Genomic DNA, 21,057 nt, shown 5'->3' with positions numbered 1-21,057 from the left:
AGTCTATAACCAACAAGCTTTGTTGGGAAGGTGGGAATGAAGCATGGAAACATTAACTATTATCATAAATATATATTAAAGTATTAAAACTGCAGGTAGTGGTTGTGGGAATTATTCATTATCTCTTTAATAACCTTTCCTCTTGGATCTAAGTTAGCATTTTGTTTTGCAATTCTATAGTCACTTATCATGTAATAGTTTTCATTTTTTTCTAAATCAATGGAAGGGCAGAAAGGAGAGTGGGAGAGAGGAAGGAAAAGGAAAGAATGGAGGGACAGAAGAAAAATAAGGGAAAAAGGAGGGAGAAAAGAGGAAGGAAGGGAAGAAGAGAGGTAGGGACAGAAAAAGTAAAGGAGGGAAAAAGGAAGGGGGGAAAGAAGGGAAGGAAGAAAGAAGGAAGGAAGGAAGGGAGGGAAATAGGGGAAAAGGGAGGGAAGGAGGGAGAAAGATATATACAGGGAGGAGGAAGGAGGGAAAAAGGAAAGGAGAGAGGGAAAGATGAAGGAAGGATTTATTAAGCATCTACTATGTACCTGACCAAGGGAATCAAATAAGGAAAGGAGGAAATTGGTTTTGAAATAGTGAGGGATAGGGAGATAAGACTGAATCAATTGGAGAAATTAGCTTCAGGGAAGAATGGGAACAACTACTACTACTATTATTAGCACTACCCCCACCACTTCTATTACTACTACTGCCACCATCACTACTACTACCACTATCACCTCTCCTAATAATAATATTTATATAGCACTTTGCAAAAGAATTTACAAATATATCTCATTTTATTCCTACAAGTGACTCTGAGAGATAGTCACTATTATTATCCTTATTTTATAGATAAGGAAATTAAGGCAGAGAGAGGTTGTCCAGTGACTTACCCAGAGTTATAGAGCTAGAAAGTGTCTGCAGCTTGATTTGAAATAAGGTCTTCTGGACTCCATGTCCAACATTTTATCCACTATGTCGCCAAACAGTAGGGATAGACAAGAGACCAGGGTGTGAAGATTGTAAAAGCCAAGCAAAGGAGTTTAGACTTGATGTGCTATGTAACAAATGGATCTATGACCTCACTTATCCTACTGATGCAGTTCACAACCCAACAATGTCTTCCTATTCTGTAGGATTCCTATCCATGTCTTTCTGTAAATTCTTTGTAGAGGACCCATCTAATGTACTGGAGGTCTTTTCCTCTGGTCTTTCGTCTACTTCAGATGTAGCAAGGCAATACTGGGGTAGTCCTTCACTCTTAATACATGACTACCCTACCTCCTTTTCTAGTCATACACATCCCTGACAATATTTGTTATGGTAGTTTTCAAATGCAAGTCATCATCGTTGGTTATAAGCTACAGCTTCCTACTTATAATAACCATGCATTTTTCCATTTTCCTTTGAGTCAAGTGCAATTTTGGTTCACCTGGGGTTGTGGTGTTCCATGATTCATATCATGATTCCACGATATGTTCCATATATAGCATCACCTGGAGAATATTGGTGTTAAAAACATGGGCTTTTGCATCAGTGAGCTGTTTGGTGCCACTTAAAGGACTACATATTTCCCACATGCAACCTAGCCTAATCTCCAGTTCTTGTTCAATGCTGGGCCCTACTTAATATCTGTTAAAGACACAGAGACTATGTCAATGTTGCCAGTGTGACTGTACATTGTATGTAATATGCTTTTAAAAAAACTAGTTCCTGTAATACACTTTAGTTTAAACAAAACTTCCACTTTTTTTTCTTAGTGTGGGTGGTTAGACCAATCCCTTCAGAATAACTATAGATTTTACTGAAACTCTGTCATGTCTTGGGGCTGGATGAAATTAGATGTCACCTATAAATAGGACCCTTGGAAAATCTCATCACCAACAGCAAAACCTTTTATGTAGATATCCAGGATGCTGACAAAGAGTAGAATGACATGACAGATGTTATTTTAGGAAGATTAGTCTGGATACAATGGACAGAGGTACAGTTTCTGAACCAGAAAGACCAGAAATTGTTACAATAGTCCAGGTGTGATGTGAGGATTACCTGGAAAAGAACGGTAACAGCAGGGATAGAGTAGAAGGGAGAAATCAAGAGACATTCTAAAACAACAGAACTCTGTGAAATACTGGTTAGAAAAGAGAAAAGAGAAGGCGTCAAACTGAAGCAGTATGATAAAGTGGAAAGAATACCGGATTTAGAGTTAGAAGACCTCAACGTGAATCTAGGCTTTGCCATCTGCTCTCTGTGTAACCTCAGGAACGTCCCTTCCTTTGTCTAGGGTATAGTTTCTTCATCTGTAAAATAAGGGTTTAGATGACCTCCGAATACAATTTCTAGTTCTAAACCTAGTTCTAAATCATGAGCCCAAGCATCCAGAAGACAATTAATTCAAAGGCTTAACTTTAGAAAGGGCTGTTTTTCTCTGACACTAAAATAAAATTAATATCAAAGTGGGGACATGTTATGGGGAGGATGAAAGTCCATGAGATGACTTCTCCTTGAAATGGGAGGAGTGCTTAAAAACCAAAAGCACAGAGAATGAGGAAAGAGTCAGAATCCTTAAGGAAAAAGGAAGCCTGGAACAACTTCAGTCTCTGGACAGAGATCATTCAAGAAACCATAAGCAATATAACAAAGAACTGATGGGCAGCAAGCAGAGGTAGCATGAGGCAGAGGAACCTGATTTTGAAACAGGCCAGTTCTATCACAAAGATTCCTACTAAGCACAAGTAAATTTTAAATTTCAAGTCAACTTTTAAAATGTTTCAAGTTTCCACCAAAGAGATAAAAATGTTTCCATTTTATTTAAGAAAATGCCATTTTATTTAACTAAAAATTTCCCCTAATAAATTTGCTGGGAAAGTTAAAAGGACAGATCTTTTTCTACTTTTTTTTATTCGACAATCATTTATGTATTAGGTACTAAGATAACAGCTAAGGAAAACACAAGGATAAGAACCTTTTCAAAAATTATTCTTATTCTAAAATTCATGTTACAAAAGCAGAATTGCCCCAACCTTTTAAGACCCCATCTCAAATGTACTAATTATCTAACCTTTGTAGGTCCACTCAATGCCCCTTAGGTGCTAATATTTTATTTTTTCTAACACTGATTACTAAGCAGTTCCAACAATTCTGAGCAGAGTCTTTTTTTATTTAACCTTGCAAGACTGCTGGATAATGAATATTATTCAACAAGGCTTCCTTTCAGGAATTTCCATGCCTTATCCTTCAAAAAACTTTGGTTTAAAAAAAAAGGAATCATTCTTTGGCATGTAGCAATTGCTATGAGAATTCCTTTTTTTGTTTTTTTTTTGAGATATAATTGTATATATGAATATATACAGTAATAAGAAGAGTTTGTCCTTCCCTATCCAACTACTTGTTTGTATGTATGTATGACTGTATGGGAAATAAACTTCATTCATCATCACTATCCTTCATGCTAACATATCCATTGTCACGGGTTTTCACAGGGCTTCACCCCTAAGGATGAACATCCACAAGGTTGTTTCAACCTTAAAAGTCCAAACACAGTATTCTGAATAGTTATATAATTTATGTGAAATTTACTCTGTGATTTTGTTTTATTGTTACCCAGACCTGTGATTTCATCGTTACTGGGAAGTTCAATGAGCACTTAACCTCTCAGAGCATCAAACACCTCAAGTGCATGATTACTACTCATGAATTATTGCCATGAGAACCGTAGGAAATGGATGATTCTTTAAAGAGTATTTTACTGAGAAGATAATCTGGACTATTCCTACTATCTACTTAATAAGGATACTGTCTGGACCTGTGATTTATTTAGTGCAGAGAACTCATGGATAAAAGAACTTTCACTAGCAATACAAACCAGTGCCTCCTAATGATTTCACTAGAGTAACAGTCAGTATGCGTCAAAGGTGGAGAGCAAACCTAGGCTCTGAGGCAAGCTCTATACCCACTATGTTATGCTGCTTCCCTTAATGCCATCCAAAAATATTTTCTTAAATCATAAAGCAAGTTTAGTATTTATAAAGACCTTCAGGTTTTAGTGGATCCTAGATTATTTGACTTATCCAATCAAGCAGACTCATCAACGTCCCCCAAATAATTTGTCTTTGTTAACCCTACCATATCTCTTCTAGCATTTACCTTCTCTTTTTCCAATTATTTCCATTATTTGCCTATCAGGAGAATTATAAATTTATAAACAAAGTATCCTTTTTCTAAAATCCATGTTCAACAAGCACCACTGTTATAATCTCATCTAACCTCATCTTTAAAAATAACACTCCTAGGATCAAAATGAATGCATTTCCCATGTCCAGAATTCCAGGCTTATCCACACAAGGGTTAGCTGCCCATCTGCCAACAAAAATAGGGACTTATATCTGAGAAAAACCTAATGGAGAGCGGAGGTGGGAGCAGCAAAGGAAACTATTAGATGTTTCCATCTAGACATCTTCCTGGCTGTAAGTGTTATAGAATTAGATTTGCTGAGAAATTAACAGACAGAAGCAGAAATCCTGTTAATGGGACAAGTTCAGCTGCTCAATACTTTTCATCATACTAAAATATGTATTTGCTACTTACATTGTACTGCATATGATGCAAGAACAACTGCAGAATTCAGAGGGCATATTAACCTAGGAGGAAAGAAAAATCAAGATATATAAAATTCAACAATATACTGAATAAAACATCAATATATTTGATCACAAATAATTGTGGAAAAGGAATTTCATGAATAATACTGATGGTCATTTTTGCTACACTGCAAGAAAAACATTCATTTCAAATAGGGATGCCAATTGCAAAGCTTGTCCAGTCCTTAATACTAGATACTGGAATTAAAGGGTTTTTTTAAGACAAAAAAACACTCCAAAATGCATACATTACCCAGACAAAAAATAAGCACTGGCTTTTACATTAGTGAGATGGCTGCATTCACACTACAAAAGTTGGCCCTCTTATTCTGGGCATTCAGAGTAAGTGTCAAAGAGGCAGCTAGCACACAGAATGCTGGGCCTGGAGTCAGGAAGACTCATCTTCCTGAGTTCAAATCTGACCTCAGATACCTGCTAGCTGTGTGACCCTGGACAAGGCATTTAACCCTGTTTGCCTTAGTTTCCCCTTCTGTAAAATGAGCTGGAGAAGGAAACAGCAAAGTACTTTAGTATCTTTTCCAAGAAACCCCAAAAAGGGGTCCTGAAGAGACTGAAAAGACTGAACAACAACAAAAAAATTAAAGAGTCAAACGTCAGGATCAGAACAGTTTGATATTGTTTAGGAATATTCTAAGGTTTTTTTGAGTCTAAACCTATTATTACATCTATACAGGTAGCCTAGAAACCGAGAGGTGAAGTGCAACCTGCCTAGGGCCTCACAGACAGTACATGTCAGAAGCAGGATGTGAAACCAGGTTTACCTGACTCCAAAGGTCAACTTTCAATCCAGTACACAAGACACTACAGCGCAAATCATGTTGTGACAAAATGTAGAGACCCAGGAAATTCTTTAGAGAAATATGATCTTTTTAAAAAAACAAACTCCTAAATGCTATTGACTAGTACCAATTTCCCTGAGAAGAAACAAGGATGGATGGATGAATGGGCAGAAGGAAGTCGCTGGAAAAGAAGATGACTGTAATAAGGAACTCCTGGCAACACAAAGCCTCATGACTCCCAGATCAGTATTTGTCATCCAAGTTTCAGTCCTACTTGCCTAATTTTCTTTTTTTATTTCAAAATTTATTATTTTAAACATTTTTTTCTCAAATTTTAAGTTCCAAATTCTTCCCCTCTCAACCCAATGAGAATGCAAACAATGATATTGATTTTACATGTGAAATCATGCAAAACATATTTCCATTATTAAAAAAAACCAAGAAAAATAGTCAGATCATTGTATTTACAAAATAGCCAAGTCTTTTACAGTAGATCTTCATTAGAACATCGCTGCTACTGTATACAATGATCTCCTGATTCTATTCACTTTCTTTACGTCATTTCACATAGGTCTTGTTATATTTTTCTGAAACTGCCCCCCATGTAATTTCTCAAAGCACAAGAGTATTCCATCACAATCATATGCAGCAACTTGTTCAGCCACTTTCCAATTGATGAGCAGCCCCTCGATTTCTAATTCTTTGCCACCACAAAAAGAATTGCTTTAAATATTTTTCTACAATATAAGCCCCTTTCCTTTTTCTTTGATCTCCTTGGGATACAGACCAAGTATCTGTGGCACTACTGGGTAAGTAATGGTAGTGATATTACTAGATCAAAAGGTAAGCACTGTTTTATAGCCCCTTGGACATAGTTCTGAATTGTTTTCCAGAACAGTTGAATCAGTTCACAACTCCATCAATGGTTCGTTAGTATCCCTATTTCTCCCTCATTCCCTCCAGCATTTATCATTTCTGATAGGTATGAAGTGGTACCTCAGAGCTGTTTCAATTTGCATTGCTCTAGTCAATAATGAATTAGAGCACTTTCTCATATGACTACAGATAGCTTTGATTTCTTCTTCTGAAAACTGTCTGGTTCTTTGACCATTTATCAATTGGATAACGGCTCTAATTTTTATAAATTTTACTCAGTTCTATATTTATTATATTTTTGAGAAATGAGGGTTTTCTTGCTGCAAAAACTTTTGATTTCATTGTCTATCATACCTTTCAGCAAAATTTAGTTTTCCTGATAGTTCCTTTAAATTAGGTCCATTTTTGCTTTTACTGTGCCTGAGATCATATTGCTATCCTTGCCTTTTTTTTTTTCACTCCAGCTGAAGTATAAAGGACTATGCTCCTCCAGTCATTTATTTGAACCCTGTGCGTGTCTTTCTGTTTCAAGCGCATCTCTTGTAAACATATTGTTGGATTCTGGTTTCCAATCCATTTTGCTATCTCCTTCCAGTTTATGAGGGAGCCAATCCCATTCATAGTAACAGTTATGATTTCTGTGTTTTTCCCTCCCTCCCATTATCTTCTGTTTCTTCTTCTCTTTTTATCCAGTCCCTCCTCAAAAGTCTATTTTGCTTCTAACCACTGCCTCCCTTAATCAGACCTCCCCTTTACTATTCCCCCACCTCTTATCTCCTTGTCTGATTTTCTACTGGAAACTTCCACAGACTATCATCAGCTCAAACTTGACAAACCTCAAATTAAGCCTCTATTCTCTCCTCTAAAGTTCCTTCAAGCTCTAAATCTGTGATCCTTTTATTCTTTCCATGAATGTTTCTTTCCACCACAACTTCTTTAGACCATCAATCTCTCAATTATCCAGGATCAAAACCATAGTTTTATCTTTCCTAAGAGAATTCAGATGAAAGTCTTTACTGACTCCCCTAGTTATTGTATTCTTTTGGTCCTTCCAAATTAAGTGAATAAATATTTTATTAAATGCCTACCATGCGCCAAGCACTGTGCCTGGCTTTTTTGAGACAAAACAAAGTTCTGGCTTTTCTGAGACCTCTTTTTCTTTGATTTTCTCTTCATATAATCTAACACCATCATCCATTTCCCCCTACTCAATACTCTGTTGTCCATGGGTCTGGGTCTCTGATTCATGTTTCTCCCAATCCTTTAAGGAGGATTTTCTTCAAGGGACCATCCTCAGCCCTCTTCTCTTTGCCTATTTTCTCACTTGGCAATCTCATTGCTCCCAAAGTTTCAAATGACACCTCTAAAGCAGGAGACTCTCAAATTCCTCTCAATAACCCTGCCTTCTATTTGGACTTTTATAACTCCTCCTCCAGGTAACTGTAAGGCATTTCCACCCAAACGTCCCACATCCAAACCTTAAACTCAGCAAGTGCAAAATTGAGCTTATAATCTCCATAAGATTATCAGATATGGTCATGTTAATTCTTCTGCTCAAAAATTTTCAGGGGTCCCAGAACACCTTCTGAGTAATATTCAAATTACTTTGCCTGGCACTCAAAACTCTCCCAAATTCGTGTCACTTGACTTTTCCATTCTCAGCTCATATTACTTTCCTCCACACCCTTTATGCTCCAGTAAAACTGAACTATTCTTTGAAGCTTGTGCTATAAGGCAAAATCTCTCAACCTAACCTGTGATCCACTGGTTCCATGACCTTGTGTTGCTCACTATACGCAAAAGGGCTTCCCATCTCCTACTTTTCAGAGACTGGAATAATATAGGCAAAAATGGGTGATGGCATAAAGAGACTCAAAAGTACAGAGAGCTTCTGAGAAAAAACTTTGATATTCCCAGCAGGCATTTAATTAGCACCTATTCTTTAAAGCCCAATTCAAATGTTCCTTCTCTCCATGAAGCTTTCCCTGATCCATTCCCCACAAGCTGCATAATGATTTTCCTCCAAAACCTTATGTAGCATTTACTCTCTAATATAAATTTGTATATCACAATTATCTGTATCTTATTATTTTCCCAGCTACACTGTCTGAACAAACGAGCAATATCTTAACTAAACTCTTGACCTCACCATCACCTAGCAGTCCAATGTTGTACACACAGAAAGGACTTCATAAATGTTTGTTGAATGAATAGTAATACCATGTTCCTAGTCACCCAGGCTTTCCTCTCATTGAACCTTCCCTCATCCTTCACATCAAACCAGTTTCCATGTCCTGCTAATTCTATCTCTATAATATCTTTGTGTGTAACTTTCCACTTCTACTGCCACACTTTTTGTTCAATGTTCTATTCACCTCTTATACATACCACAATGGTAGCTTTACAAATTAGCCAACTACAGCTGAAATAATCTTGTTAATGCAGAGGTATGACCACAGTACTCCCTTGCTCAAAGACACTTAATGGTTCCTCATTACTTAGAACATAAAATACAAACTCCTTGACCTTAAATTCAAAATTCTACATGACCTACTTCCAACATCCCTTTCTATCCTCCCTACTCTACAATACCCTTAACTCTCTGAGGGTAGGGAGTGTTTCATTTTGTGTGTGTGTGTGTGTGTGTGTGTGTGTGTGTGTTTGCTTCCCAATACCTATCACTCTACTTCGAACATTGTGAGCCTAGTGCTTACTGATTGATTATCTTTTACATGTAAGTACTCACAGCGCTGAGCCTTACACATAGTAGTACTTAACAGATATTTACTTAATTGAATGACAGCATGTTCTATTTTCTCTCACATTCTACCTGCCTCCTCTTGCCAGAAAAACTTTTCCCCCTCAAACACAAAGCATTCCAGGTGAGGTGAACCTAATAGGCAAATGAAACTTTAATTATCAGGCACCGACAGCCAGAAATCAGACAAGATAATACCATATAACCTCCCATATGACTCTACTATTTCCCCCAAAAAGAAGTCAAACACAGGCCTAGAAGATGAAGGAGGGATTAAGATGCCTAACTGCTCAACTCCTCTCACTTTGCCACACCTACTTTCTCAGTGTTTTCTCTTCAGGTGCATCTTATTCTCTCACCTAAAAGTATTCCCCAAAGCTATTCTGGGTCTCCTTCTAAGACTAAGTTTTTATCCCGAAGATCAGAACGTGACTGTCTGTAATGGCCCAATTTCTCTAAATTGTTTGGAGGCTGCTCTTAACCAAACTTTGCCTTTAGCAGGGACCTATGACCAGCGTGCAAGTGAGCTAAATGCTTACTAAGGAAGTGATTTTGATGATGTCCAAAAAGGACTTAGAAGTCTAGACAGAATATCAAGGTTTGGAATCTCATGGCTGCTATAGCTGAAACTTTGAGAAAGTGACATGTCTATATTGAATAGATTTGAAACACGAAGATGAACTCTAATAAAAGACAAAAAAAGTACAGTATGGCTTCAGGAAAGTTTCTTTGAATGAAGGTTCTGCATCGGATGAAACTGCTATGAAGAAGTTATTCTTTTCAAAGTCTAGCGACTTAGAGAGAGGGAAAAAAACAAGAAAATTTTCATTACCTTCCTTCGCAAATATCCATCTTCAGTTGCAAGAAGTATAAGTGCCTATGAAGAAAATTTAATGGTGATATTCAAATTAAAATAAGCAACAGAGACTTGATGAGGCAAGAACAAAATTTGTACATTTGAAAATAATAATAATTATAGAAATATTTTTCCAACAATATGAAACTATCTTAGTGTATGTTTATGGATTTTACACAGCTATCCTTTAGATTACTAACATTTATCTTAAAGCCAACATTGTTTTTGAAATACTCTTTCTGGTTTGCCATTTTCCTCTTCATTCTTATTGTTTCTTATTATATCCTTTCTTTCTATTCTTTAAGTATTCTAAAAACGGAATGACTGTTGGATGGTTAGCAGTTGGATGCTGACCTTTTCAATAATGTTCACCACTACCTTTCCCAAGTGAACAATCCCTTTCTTTCCATTTTTATTTGCTCATTCTATATCTTGCTTTTCCTATGATGGAAGCATTAAATATGGCATGACGAAGAGTAGCAAGGGATGAGTGTCAGTGATCATTTAGTCCAATCCATACACCTGAAAAAATATACTTAAGAAATGGAGACACAGTGTTTGTATGATGATTTCCAACGAGGAGGAATCCATCACTTCCCAGAGCTCCATTCTACTTTTGGATGGCTCTAATGTCTAAGAAGTTTCCCCCCTTGTCTTAAGCCTAAATTTCCCTCTTTGAAGTTTTTACCTATAGGTTGTCATTCTGCCCTCTGGGGCCAAAGAAGAATAAGCTTTCTTCCATGTGCTAGTCCTTCAAATACTTAAAGACAATTATGGTGACCCAGCCACTGAGACTTTCAAAGCTAAACATTCCCAGTTTTTTGAACCCAAGCCCTTTTACTATCCTTATTGTTCTCCAGCTTATCAATCTGTCCTAAAATATCAGGTTTAAAATGAAACTTTAGATGTGGTCTGATCAGGGCAGAGTGCAGGAGAATTATCACCTCCTCATTCCCAGAAACTATGCTTCTGTTCATTGCCAACTCAGATCACATTAGTTTTTTTTTTTTTTGGCTGCTCCTCTATAATTCTGTTGATTCCTACTGAATTTCAAGTTCTTTAAAACTTTAAAACTTCCCAGATCTTCTTCAGATGAACTACCAACTAGCTCCGTCTCCCTAATCTTGTACTTGCAAAGATGATCTTTTGATACCAAATATAAGGACTACATTAACAATTTGGCCCAGTGTTTTAAGGTGTCCAGATCTATTTGAATCCTGATTCTGGCAATTAGTGTGTTAGCTTGCCCTTCCAGCTCTGTGTCATCTGAAAATGTGATAAGCATTCCATCTATGAAGCCTGCTGTGAACCTAATTATTCACTTTAAAATTCTTTTAACCAAATTTCTAACAAAATCCATGGAAGGCATGTTTGCCTTCTCCATCATTATAATTATAAACCAATACATATTTTGATGAGCCAAGCAGTTATGCTTTTTTAAGTTAACCACTTGACCAAAACCATACTGAACTATATAAGTACTTAATTTTATCAAACTAGAGCCAAGAGCCCTTTACAAAATGTATTCTCTGGAGAGGTAGGGTTACCTCTTGCTCTGTCTCAGGCAGCTAAAAAGAAGTCATTTTTATTACAGAGAGAAAAAGTTCTCCTCAGAATCAGACCTGAACACACTATGCCCACTAAAAATATCAACAACCTAAATGACCTAGAAGTAAGCATTCCTGAGAAGCAGCATGGCATCATGGGTAAAGGGGCAAAGCTTAGAGTCTAGAAGACCACAGTTCAAGTCTTGTCTCACGTATGTATACATACATACATACATACATACACACATATAAATATATATTTATTCATAAAGACAGAAGTGTGTGTGTGTGTGTGTGTATGTGTGTGTGTGTCTGTATCACTTATATGGCCGAGGGCAAAGCTCTAAAGTTCTTGATATTCTCAGGCATTTCTCTAAAACTATAAATTACAGACCGCTTGGTCATCTGAGATTTATATTGGTAGAAGGAGATTCCAAACCAGGGAGTTCTTTACATCGGTGAGTTAACTAGTCTCAACAACAACAAATATTATATCCTGAAATGTCCCCTGCGTGAATGAGCTGAATAACAGGTGACTAGTCTGTGAAGACAAACTCAACTTACTCTAAGCATTCTTTCATATCGAATTATAGTTTTTGTCTGTTACTGACAGCATACACAAGACTCATGGGTAAAGCAGGACAACCCATGGATACATATGTCTAAAGGATGACATTTCATAACATTGATATATCTTAGCTAATTGATTTCACAATAGATTTTATCTCTGCAAACTAGTAAACAAATTCTCCCTTCCAATAATGACACTCTAAATAATGGATCAGATGAATTGCACACTGCCTCATCTACATTAGTCAACAAATTGCCTTAGGTAGTAGGCACAAAATTTAAAAAATAAAACATCAGTGAATACTGGAAGAGATGTATACAATAAAGGAATTAGAGCTGCAAGGAACCTCAAAGGGCATCTAGATCAACCGCCTCATTTGACAGATGAGGGAACAGAAACCCAGGGTCATAAGCAACTAGAAAGTGCTGGAGGCAGGATTTAAACCAAGTTCTTCGTAACTCTAAGTACATCTAACCCGTCACCTTCACTCCTTATTCTGTAGACAGAACTTTTAAACTATCCGTAAGTGAGTTAGCTGTTAAGTATGACCCTGTATAAAGTCTTGGAAAAAGTCAATAAAAAGTTCTATGGTCCCATGAGGATACGGAAAGAGATTTACTTCTATCAGCACACATGGAATTTGGTTTTCTTCCTCTCTTTTTTGTACGATCCAAAAAGAATATAGTTAGTTCCAGCATCTGCCAATGTAGCAAAGACACACTTACTAAAATTGAATATAGATGAGAGAAATGGTGGCAGAAGGGGAAAAGAAGAATTTTGGCATTTTTTTAAAAAAAGCAAACTTCTTCCGTTTGATATGTAAATGTGCACAAATATCAGCTTGTCCAAGTTCAGCTGTGTCCATTTTAATACTTAAGTTCTAATATAATTTCACTATTTGTATTTCAAGTAAGAAACACTAGGTATAAAAGTTCATCAATAATTTCATAGCTTTCAATCATCCTCATTCTTATTATTAGCATCATTATCATCTATCCAGTATGTACCAAAGAGCTAACCTTTTTTAAAAAGTCATGTGGGGAACGTATGACTTTGTTAAGTTATGCCTATCTAGGTTTTAGATCTGCGTTCTTTCAGCACAGGAGCACGTGGTCATTATCATCTGGATTGCTAAGCAATGGCTATCGTTTATGGCTTTCTGTGGGTTTTCTATGCTTACCCGAAGTAATGATCAAATATAATTAGACTACTTGATATTCTTCAAATTGGGAGTAGAAAGGAAGAGGTTACAGATAAATTAATAGTAATTTTAGAACAGCAACATTGAATTCTGTTGGCAAATCTGGTGATTAACATAATCTGATGAATTACCGCAGAGAAAGATAAATCAGAAAACTGAAAAAAAAATACCATGTGTCAAATCACACCCTGTCACTGACACCTCCAGGAAATGGCAATCAAATATTAGATACTCGGTAAATGGCAAGAGTCCAGGGTGACACGATAATCCAAATGATGATGAAGAGACACAGAATCAAATTGGCTATCTCTGAGGCACAATAATGACGATGATGATTAATAATAATAATTTGTATTTATATTACACTTAGAGGCAGTGTACTATGCTGGAAGGAACACTGGACTGGGTTAGGGGATCTGAATTCAAATCCCTTATTTTCCACTTGCTGTCTATGTGACCTTAGGAAGGCATTTATGTTTCCTCATCTGAAGAGAGAATTAACCTCTGAGGCCATTTCTAGCTCTAAAACTATAATCCCATGATAAGAGTACTTTAAGGTTTCCAAAACATTTACATTATCTCACTTGATTCTCATAGCTATCCTGTGATATAGGTGCCCTGATGGCAGCCAGGTGTGCTTGGAATCAGGCTTCCTGAGTTCAGATCCAGCCTCAGACATTGAACTAGCTGTGTGACCCTGAGTAAATCACTTAACCCTGTTTGCCCCAGTGCCTAATCTGTAGAATGAGCTGGAAAAAAGAAGTGGCAAACCACTCTAGTATTTTTGCCAAGAAAACCCCAAATGGGGTCATGGAGAGTCAAATACAACTGAACAATAATAAACAAACTAAAGGTATTTTTATAAGCTCTGTTTTACAGAGAAGCAAACTGAGGTTTAGAAAGGTGGAATGACCGAAGCCATGTCATGTAGCTAATAAATACATGAGCAGGATATGAACCCAAGTCTCTGTGATTCCAAGTCCAGCATTACACCATGCTGCCTCCAGAAGTATCTGTCAGAAACTTTTCAGAGAACCATCATATACAACTGGGGAGTTAAATGACCCTAAGTCACTGGATAAATCAGTTCCATGGCAGTCTCTGAATCAAACTGGAGGCCATTAATAATGATAACAACCATGATGACAGCAACAGTAATAATGGCTGGAATTTACAGAGCACTTTAAGGTTTGCAAGGCATTTGATCCTCACAACCACCCTGTGAGGGGGGTGCAATTACTATCCCCACTTTACAGATGAGGAAACTGAGGCAGAGAAAGGTTAAATGACTCGCCCATGGTTACACACCTTATAACTGTTGAAAGTTGGATTTGAACTTAGGTCTTAGGCCTAGCCCTCTAGCTACGGTGACACCTAGCTGCTTCTAACTTGGGTTTTTTTTTAAATTTAGGGTTCAGTAAAGAAACTTGGAGGAAGCCTTTGGAACATCTTATTTTTTAAATGAAGCATGGAACACTAGCTCTTTTTAAAGGTGCTCTATCCAAGTGGTATATTTCAAAAATATAATTCATGTTTTCCTGTCTGGCTCTGCTGAAAGAAAGAAAGAAAAAGAAAGGAAGGAAAGAAGGAAGAAAGAAACAAAGAAAGAAAAGAATCAGCCTGTTTAGCTATGCCCATCCCATAACAGTCCTAACTTCCTTGACCTGGGATTCCAACAGAACAAATTCCTCAAAAGTTGTAATACATCTGACAGGTCAGAGTATTAGGCTGAAATCAACAAGATAATATGGAACCAGTAATAAACTCAAGATATGCTCTTAAAGGTCAGCTGCAACAAGTATAAAATATGGAAGCAATTGATGTGGAAAGAAATCTGGGAAATTTGGTTGACCAGAAGTTTAATATATATACCAACTGTATAATGTTGTTACTTAAAATGCTAATGCAATCTTAGTCCGCATGAATAATGTGCAGATGACAGGGATGGCCCCACTGAGCCCTGGACTGGTCAGACCGCACTACAAGTGCCATGGACGGTTCTGAGCAACATATTTTAGGAAGGACAGTGAAAAACTGAAATGTGTTCCAAAGAAGCCAATTATGAGGGCAAGAGGTCTGGAAACTACTGCCTAATAGGGCATGATTGAGGTAAATGGACATGTATGGCTTGGAAAAGGCTGAGAGGAGAGACAACAGATGATATTCGAAGAGCTGTAATGAAGAGAGAGTAAACTTAGTCTGTGTTGTGCTAGGAGGTTGGATAAAAGCCAATGAATTGAAATGACAAAGAAATTTAATGAACAATTTTCTAATGAATAGAAAACTTCCCCAAAGTAGAACAGGTTATTCCAGGGGGGGTTAAGCTCAGTTTCCTCATCTGTAAATTGAGAGGGTTGGACTAGGTGATCCCCAACATTCCTTTAGCTCTAAATAGTTCAATCTCATGAGCAATTTAAGTGGAGGATGGAATTCTACATAACAAGAATGATGTAGAAGAGACTGCTCACTCAGAGGGAAGTTGAAGGAAATGATCTCTGAGGTACCTTCCCTCTTTAGAATTCTACCAGCCTATGATCCTCATCTACCATCTACAACTATAGAACTATCAGTCATGAGACCCATGTCTGTGTTTTGAGTAGTGATTCAACTTGGCATTCATCACCTCATTCACAAAGCCTTTCCTGAACAGAAGCTAACAAGCTCTAAGAGTCCCTCCTGGGATGAGGGGGTAAGATTTCGGCTACAGGGTCAATCTAGTCGCCAGGCTGGACATTTCTGCATGCACTAATGAGGAAAATGTTTCCAGAGCTGCCTATTCCATATTGTTCTGCAATGAGTTTAGCACAATATCTGGCTCTCTTGAATCTAAAAGACTGTAAAACCAATTTTAAGTTGTCTGTTTTATAGGTGTCCTTAGATATGACTATGGTTTCGATGATCTATAGGACAGCCCTGTATGATCAAGGAATCTGCCAGCTCACCATAGTGCAAGTGACACCTTCTGCAAAGAAAATCAATCAATTGATGATAAAGTTAGGCAATGTACAGATAGGGAGCAGGTGGGGGAGAGAGGAGTTTGAATTTTTAATACATCATTATCAATTAATTATTGTCTCTCATGTATATTTTCTTCCCCACTTCAAATAACTCCCATCAGAAAAATCTCAAATAAGCTGATGAAAGAAAACAAGAAAACAAAGAGATACAACTACTTGGAGAAAGGTGACGGGAGTTGACCACCTCTTCTTTTTTGTATGTGTGCTGATGAACTATAGAGAAGCTAGTCATTAGCTCAACTTCTGATTTGGAGCAAAGTATTCATTATGACAAAACTCCTATTACAACAAAACAAGCAGTATGTCCCATGGAGTTCATCATAATGTGACATAATATATATGTAATCCATGTGATACTATATATGTGTTTGTATATATATGTATATACATAAAATGGAGACAGAAATTTATCTTCTTATATTCAGATTTTGCTAAATCTTAAATTAATTTGCACTCTGGGCACCCACTTGAGGGGGCTGGATTTAAAACTAATCACTAGCCACAAAATGGGCAATCCACAAAGAAGTATGAGAACCAACAATTTTGTATGATTTAAGATACACTTACTTGATATGTTCATTTGGATAGTAACTACTGGTATCATAGCATTTACATTTTGTTTTGTAGTACTACAAAGAACACTAGTATTTTTTTACATATTGCACAGAAAACATAAAAGTACATTACCTTGTTTGTTCTTGCTGCAATGTGTTGGGATCAGGTATAAAAAATCTTACTCGAAAATTCAGGGTACAGGGGAAAGGTCCTACAATGTTTTTCAAAAAGAAATTATATTTTTCCTTTTTTAAAATATGCAAGTAAAGTTGTGATTCTTCTATAAGCAATACAAACATTTGCTATACTACGTTGCTTGGTTCCTTCCACACTCACAAATGCTAAATGCATACACTGAATGCAATTTTTAAAAGCTTGAGGCAACAACACACAGACTGGTAAAGTGTTTCTGTGAGAGTATGCTCATACTCTTAAATATGAATTGATCACCTCTTAAATAAATAATATGGATCTGTGTCCAAACAACTCCCTCTATTCTCTGCATTATTTTTTAAAAATTCTAAAGATATTCTTAGCATGCAAAATTCTCACTAAGAAATATATCATTTTATGTTTATATCATCACCCTTTCCAAGCACGTCCACATACACAAATGCATCATCTCATACAATGTTCGCAGTAACCCCCTCAAACACACAAGACAAGTATTGTTATCCCTATTTGACAGATAAGGAACCAGGTTCAGAGAAGGTGACGTGAAGTGTCTGAGAGCACAGAAAGTCAGCATCAGCAGCAGGACCGTGATAGAAACTCAAATCTTCTGATCTTAAGTCCACGGCTCCTTCTACTACCTTACATGACAAGCTCCACATTCATAAATATATATGCATGTACATATTACACAGATACATGTGTTTGTGTATGTATGTATACGTACACACAAGAAATACCAACTTTAGCAACATTATCTTATCTTTAAAACAATACATGATTTTCTATAATCTGATATTATACATTAATATTCCATTCAATTGTATAATTTTAAAACTGACCCAAAAATGCTCTGCATGGGTAAAATGAATTAATCATTATATTTTCTTTTGCTAGATATAGTCGCAGAAGAAAATCAGTTTGCTCTACTAATAATCCTGTAGCATTTTCTATGGCTGTTCAACCCTTTTCAAACCATCAACAAGTATTTGTTATGTACCCTCTATGTGCCTGGTATTCTCCTACCCATCTACTCAGTCTCACATCCTCTCACCTGCTTACCTCGTCATTCATTCTCCCCCCTACCCATCATCACACCACTAATTCCTGACTTCTCTTGCCTACTATTCTAATCTTTTCAGGACTGGTATTTCTGAATGCACCCCTCAATCTCAAGGTTGACTATCTCTAATCTCAAGCATATGCCTGCATGCTACTTTATTTCTACTGACACGTTAAACATTTCTGGATGTCTGGACATCTGTGAGTAAGCTTATAAGTTTATGTATATACAATTCTATAGAAAGAAGGCTCTGAGAGTAGGGTCTGTCATTCTTCATTTCTGTAACCTCAGGACCCAGTTACAGTGGCTAGCACATAGTAGATGCCTTTGATAAATACCTGTTGATTGGCTTATATACTTGGATGTTTAAGTAGACAAATTATGCGTGTAGAGAAAATCTATCAATATATTTATGAATGTGTTTATTCAATATATTTCTACATGTATGTATATATGCACATGTTAATTAAGGGAATTTCTGGGCAAGCTTCTTTATGTATCTAAATGGGACATTTCTGAGTTTATCTCCATATATATGAGATAAAGGATATAGACAATCTCCATGTATACACACATATGTATATAAACATATATGTGCATATATGTACGCATATATGCATATGCGTTGCATATATGGGGATATATCTATATACACACATATATATTTGTATATATACATATACCTTCAAATGGGCATCCTGTTGGGAAAGGAAAAATAGTTACAATAATGATGATAAAGCTTGCATTTATATTGGATTTTAAGGTTTGCAAAGCACTTTACATATATTATCAAATGATCCTGCTAACAACCCTGTGAGATAGATGCTACTATTATGCCCATTTTACAGATGAGCAAACTAAGACTGAGACCCTGGGGTCATAGAGATACTGACTACGGGACTCAAATGCAGGTCTTCCTGATTCCAAGTTCAGCTGCACAAACCTATCAAAAAGATACTCTAGGTATTCATGTTATCATGTGTGTAGACCAGCATTTGTGTAGCTGAGTGGGTGAGTGCTCACTGAGATCCACCTGTGTTGACAGAGGGTGTGAGAGTATGAGTGTGTAGAAGGTGGATAGGGAGAAGGGAAGGGAGTAGTATTACCTATTTCTCATGTTTGACTAAGAAGGGGAAGTTTGGAGCTCAGTTTCCTTGTCTTCAGCTGGTTAGATATTCTTTCTCCATTTTCCTTCCCCCATCTCTTTCCTAAACTCACTTTCTCCGATGAAAACTTGGAATCATTTCCCTCCAGTACATAAGATCAGTGACGATCCCAGATCAAGAGGAATGCAAATATCACGTCAGAGATAGGCCAATTAGCACATGAAAAATATAGCATACCAATACTAATAATATAAGTAATAATAATGTAAAAATTGTACAGACCTTTGAGTTGTTTTCTGATTGGTTTACTGGATTCAAGCCATCTCTGTTGAATACGGAAATAAAGTTTTATTTTTAAATCTTAATGAAAACATCACAGTTAAAGAAAACAGATTCTACTTACAGGAGAATCCACTGAATCTTCACCATGCTGCAAACCAAAATATTCTTTTTCTGTTATACCCAAGTGATTAAAAGCCATATCCAATAGAACTTGACCAGTATCTTGTTTCTAGAGGAAAGAAAAGATTTTATAAGTTAATTTTGTAAGCAACAAGATTTTACCTTTTATAACCGCTCAGATTTTGTGACAATTGGAATAAACAAAGCACTTTTAAAAATTCATTTTTTTCAGTGCATTGATTGGTTTTGCTAGATTATCCCCCTTATTCCACCTCTACCCCCTTCTTTTAGTCTTTGTTATGGGGAGTGGCTCTCTAGGAGACACCCACACACATACACACACACAAATGTGGATGACATAAAATTTTAAAATATCGAATTGTATTTTAAAAAATGAATTTAGGCTGTAAATGAAAAGAGAATTCTGGACTAGGAGTTCCACCACTCATCTGTGTGACCTTGGGTAACACATCTCCCTGAGTTTAAATTTTTTCCCCTGGAAATGGGCATCACAGTATTTGCATCATCTATCTGACAGGACTGTGGTGAAGATCAAATAAAATAACACCTGTAAAGTGCTTGGTAACTATGAAATGAAAAAGTATACAAAATCATTACTATTTAGATGATTAATCTACTGCATCCATATCAACTCTGCACAGTGCCCAATACTTTGAGAATTTTTTTCAATTTGAAGAAGTCACGGAAGTTTCTGAACTTTAGAACTGAAAGGAAGTAGAAAGCCAGAAAGGACAAATACAGCAAGTTATGGTTCACAAAGCTAGGAAAGAAACCCAGGGCTATTCCTAAAAGTTCAATCCTCTTAACTCTACAGTTATCCCTGTTTAGTGGCGTGGCATCCCCGTAATTTGGAAAGTCTGCATAAAAATTTTTTTGGCTCTTCCTTTGTACTAGAGAAGAAGTCTGAATTGTTATGGTAGGAAAAGATAAAATAGGTTGACATTAAACAATATTACACATATATTTTATGCATTTCTGAGTTTCTAAACTTTTTCTGTGTTGTCTACTGGCCTTCAAGTGTCATCTGCAGCTTCCACAAAACTCCCACAAAATTCCCATTTAAATTCTTATGATGGCCCGTGATATACTGAAGTTGTGATGGAAGTCTTGATATGGAAGGAATAACTGCTCTGTCTGCAAAGTCTGTCAGGTTGTTTCTTTGTTACATGCCAATCTCAATAGCAGATGTGTTCTTATTTCTAAATTATCTAACAGTCTTCTATATAGTCACATATACATGAACACATGTTCCAGGCTTTCTAAATTTTAGCACATAGATATTAGTATTTAATTAATAAAATAGTAATATTAAAAATAACTTCTGCATACTAATAAGGCTTCTGATTCAGTATTCACTTGGTTGTATTCTGAGGTCCAATCCAACATTATGTTCTGCTGATGGTGAAATGATGATAATGATAATAGCTGACATCTATACCACTTACCATTTATATACCACACTTACCACTGTGCTATGTACTTTAG

The 21,057-nt window shown here is 36.6% G+C and overlaps 1 protein-coding gene across 6 annotated transcripts in view; it reads right to left on the bottom strand.

Moving 5' to 3' along the window:
* PTPN3 (protein tyrosine phosphatase non-receptor type 3) overlaps window positions 1-21,057 on the bottom strand; it is a 302,221-nt gene that overhangs the window by 133,887 nt on the left and 147,277 nt on the right. For 4 of the 6 annotated variants that reach the window (XM_072596700.1, XM_072596701.1, XM_072596699.1 and 1 more), the window contains exons 3-7: window positions 19,553-19,660; window positions 19,432-19,474; window positions 16,942-17,020; window positions 9,895-9,939; window positions 4,576-4,628 (exon numbers count right to left, since the gene is read on the bottom strand). In XM_072596700.1, coding sequence (XP_072452801.1) covers window positions 4,576-4,628; window positions 9,895-9,939; window positions 16,942-17,020; window positions 19,432-19,474; window positions 19,553-19,660 — 328 coding nt within the window. Of the gene's footprint in view, window positions 1-881; window positions 4,550-4,575; window positions 4,629-9,894; window positions 9,940-16,941; window positions 17,021-19,431; window positions 19,475-19,552; window positions 19,661-21,057 lie in introns of those variants that run through there. The other 2 variants (XM_072596702.1, XM_072596703.1) reach the window with 2 other exon arrangements.

Source organism: Notamacropus eugenii, chromosome 3 (genome assembly GCF_028372415.1).
Source record: "Notamacropus eugenii isolate mMacEug1 chromosome 3, mMacEug1.pri_v2, whole genome shotgun sequence".
Taxonomy (NCBI): domain Eukaryota; kingdom Metazoa; phylum Chordata; class Mammalia; order Diprotodontia; family Macropodidae; genus Notamacropus; species Notamacropus eugenii.
Note: the sequence above shows the minus strand (reverse complement) of the source record. Positions and strands in the feature narration are given on the sequence as shown.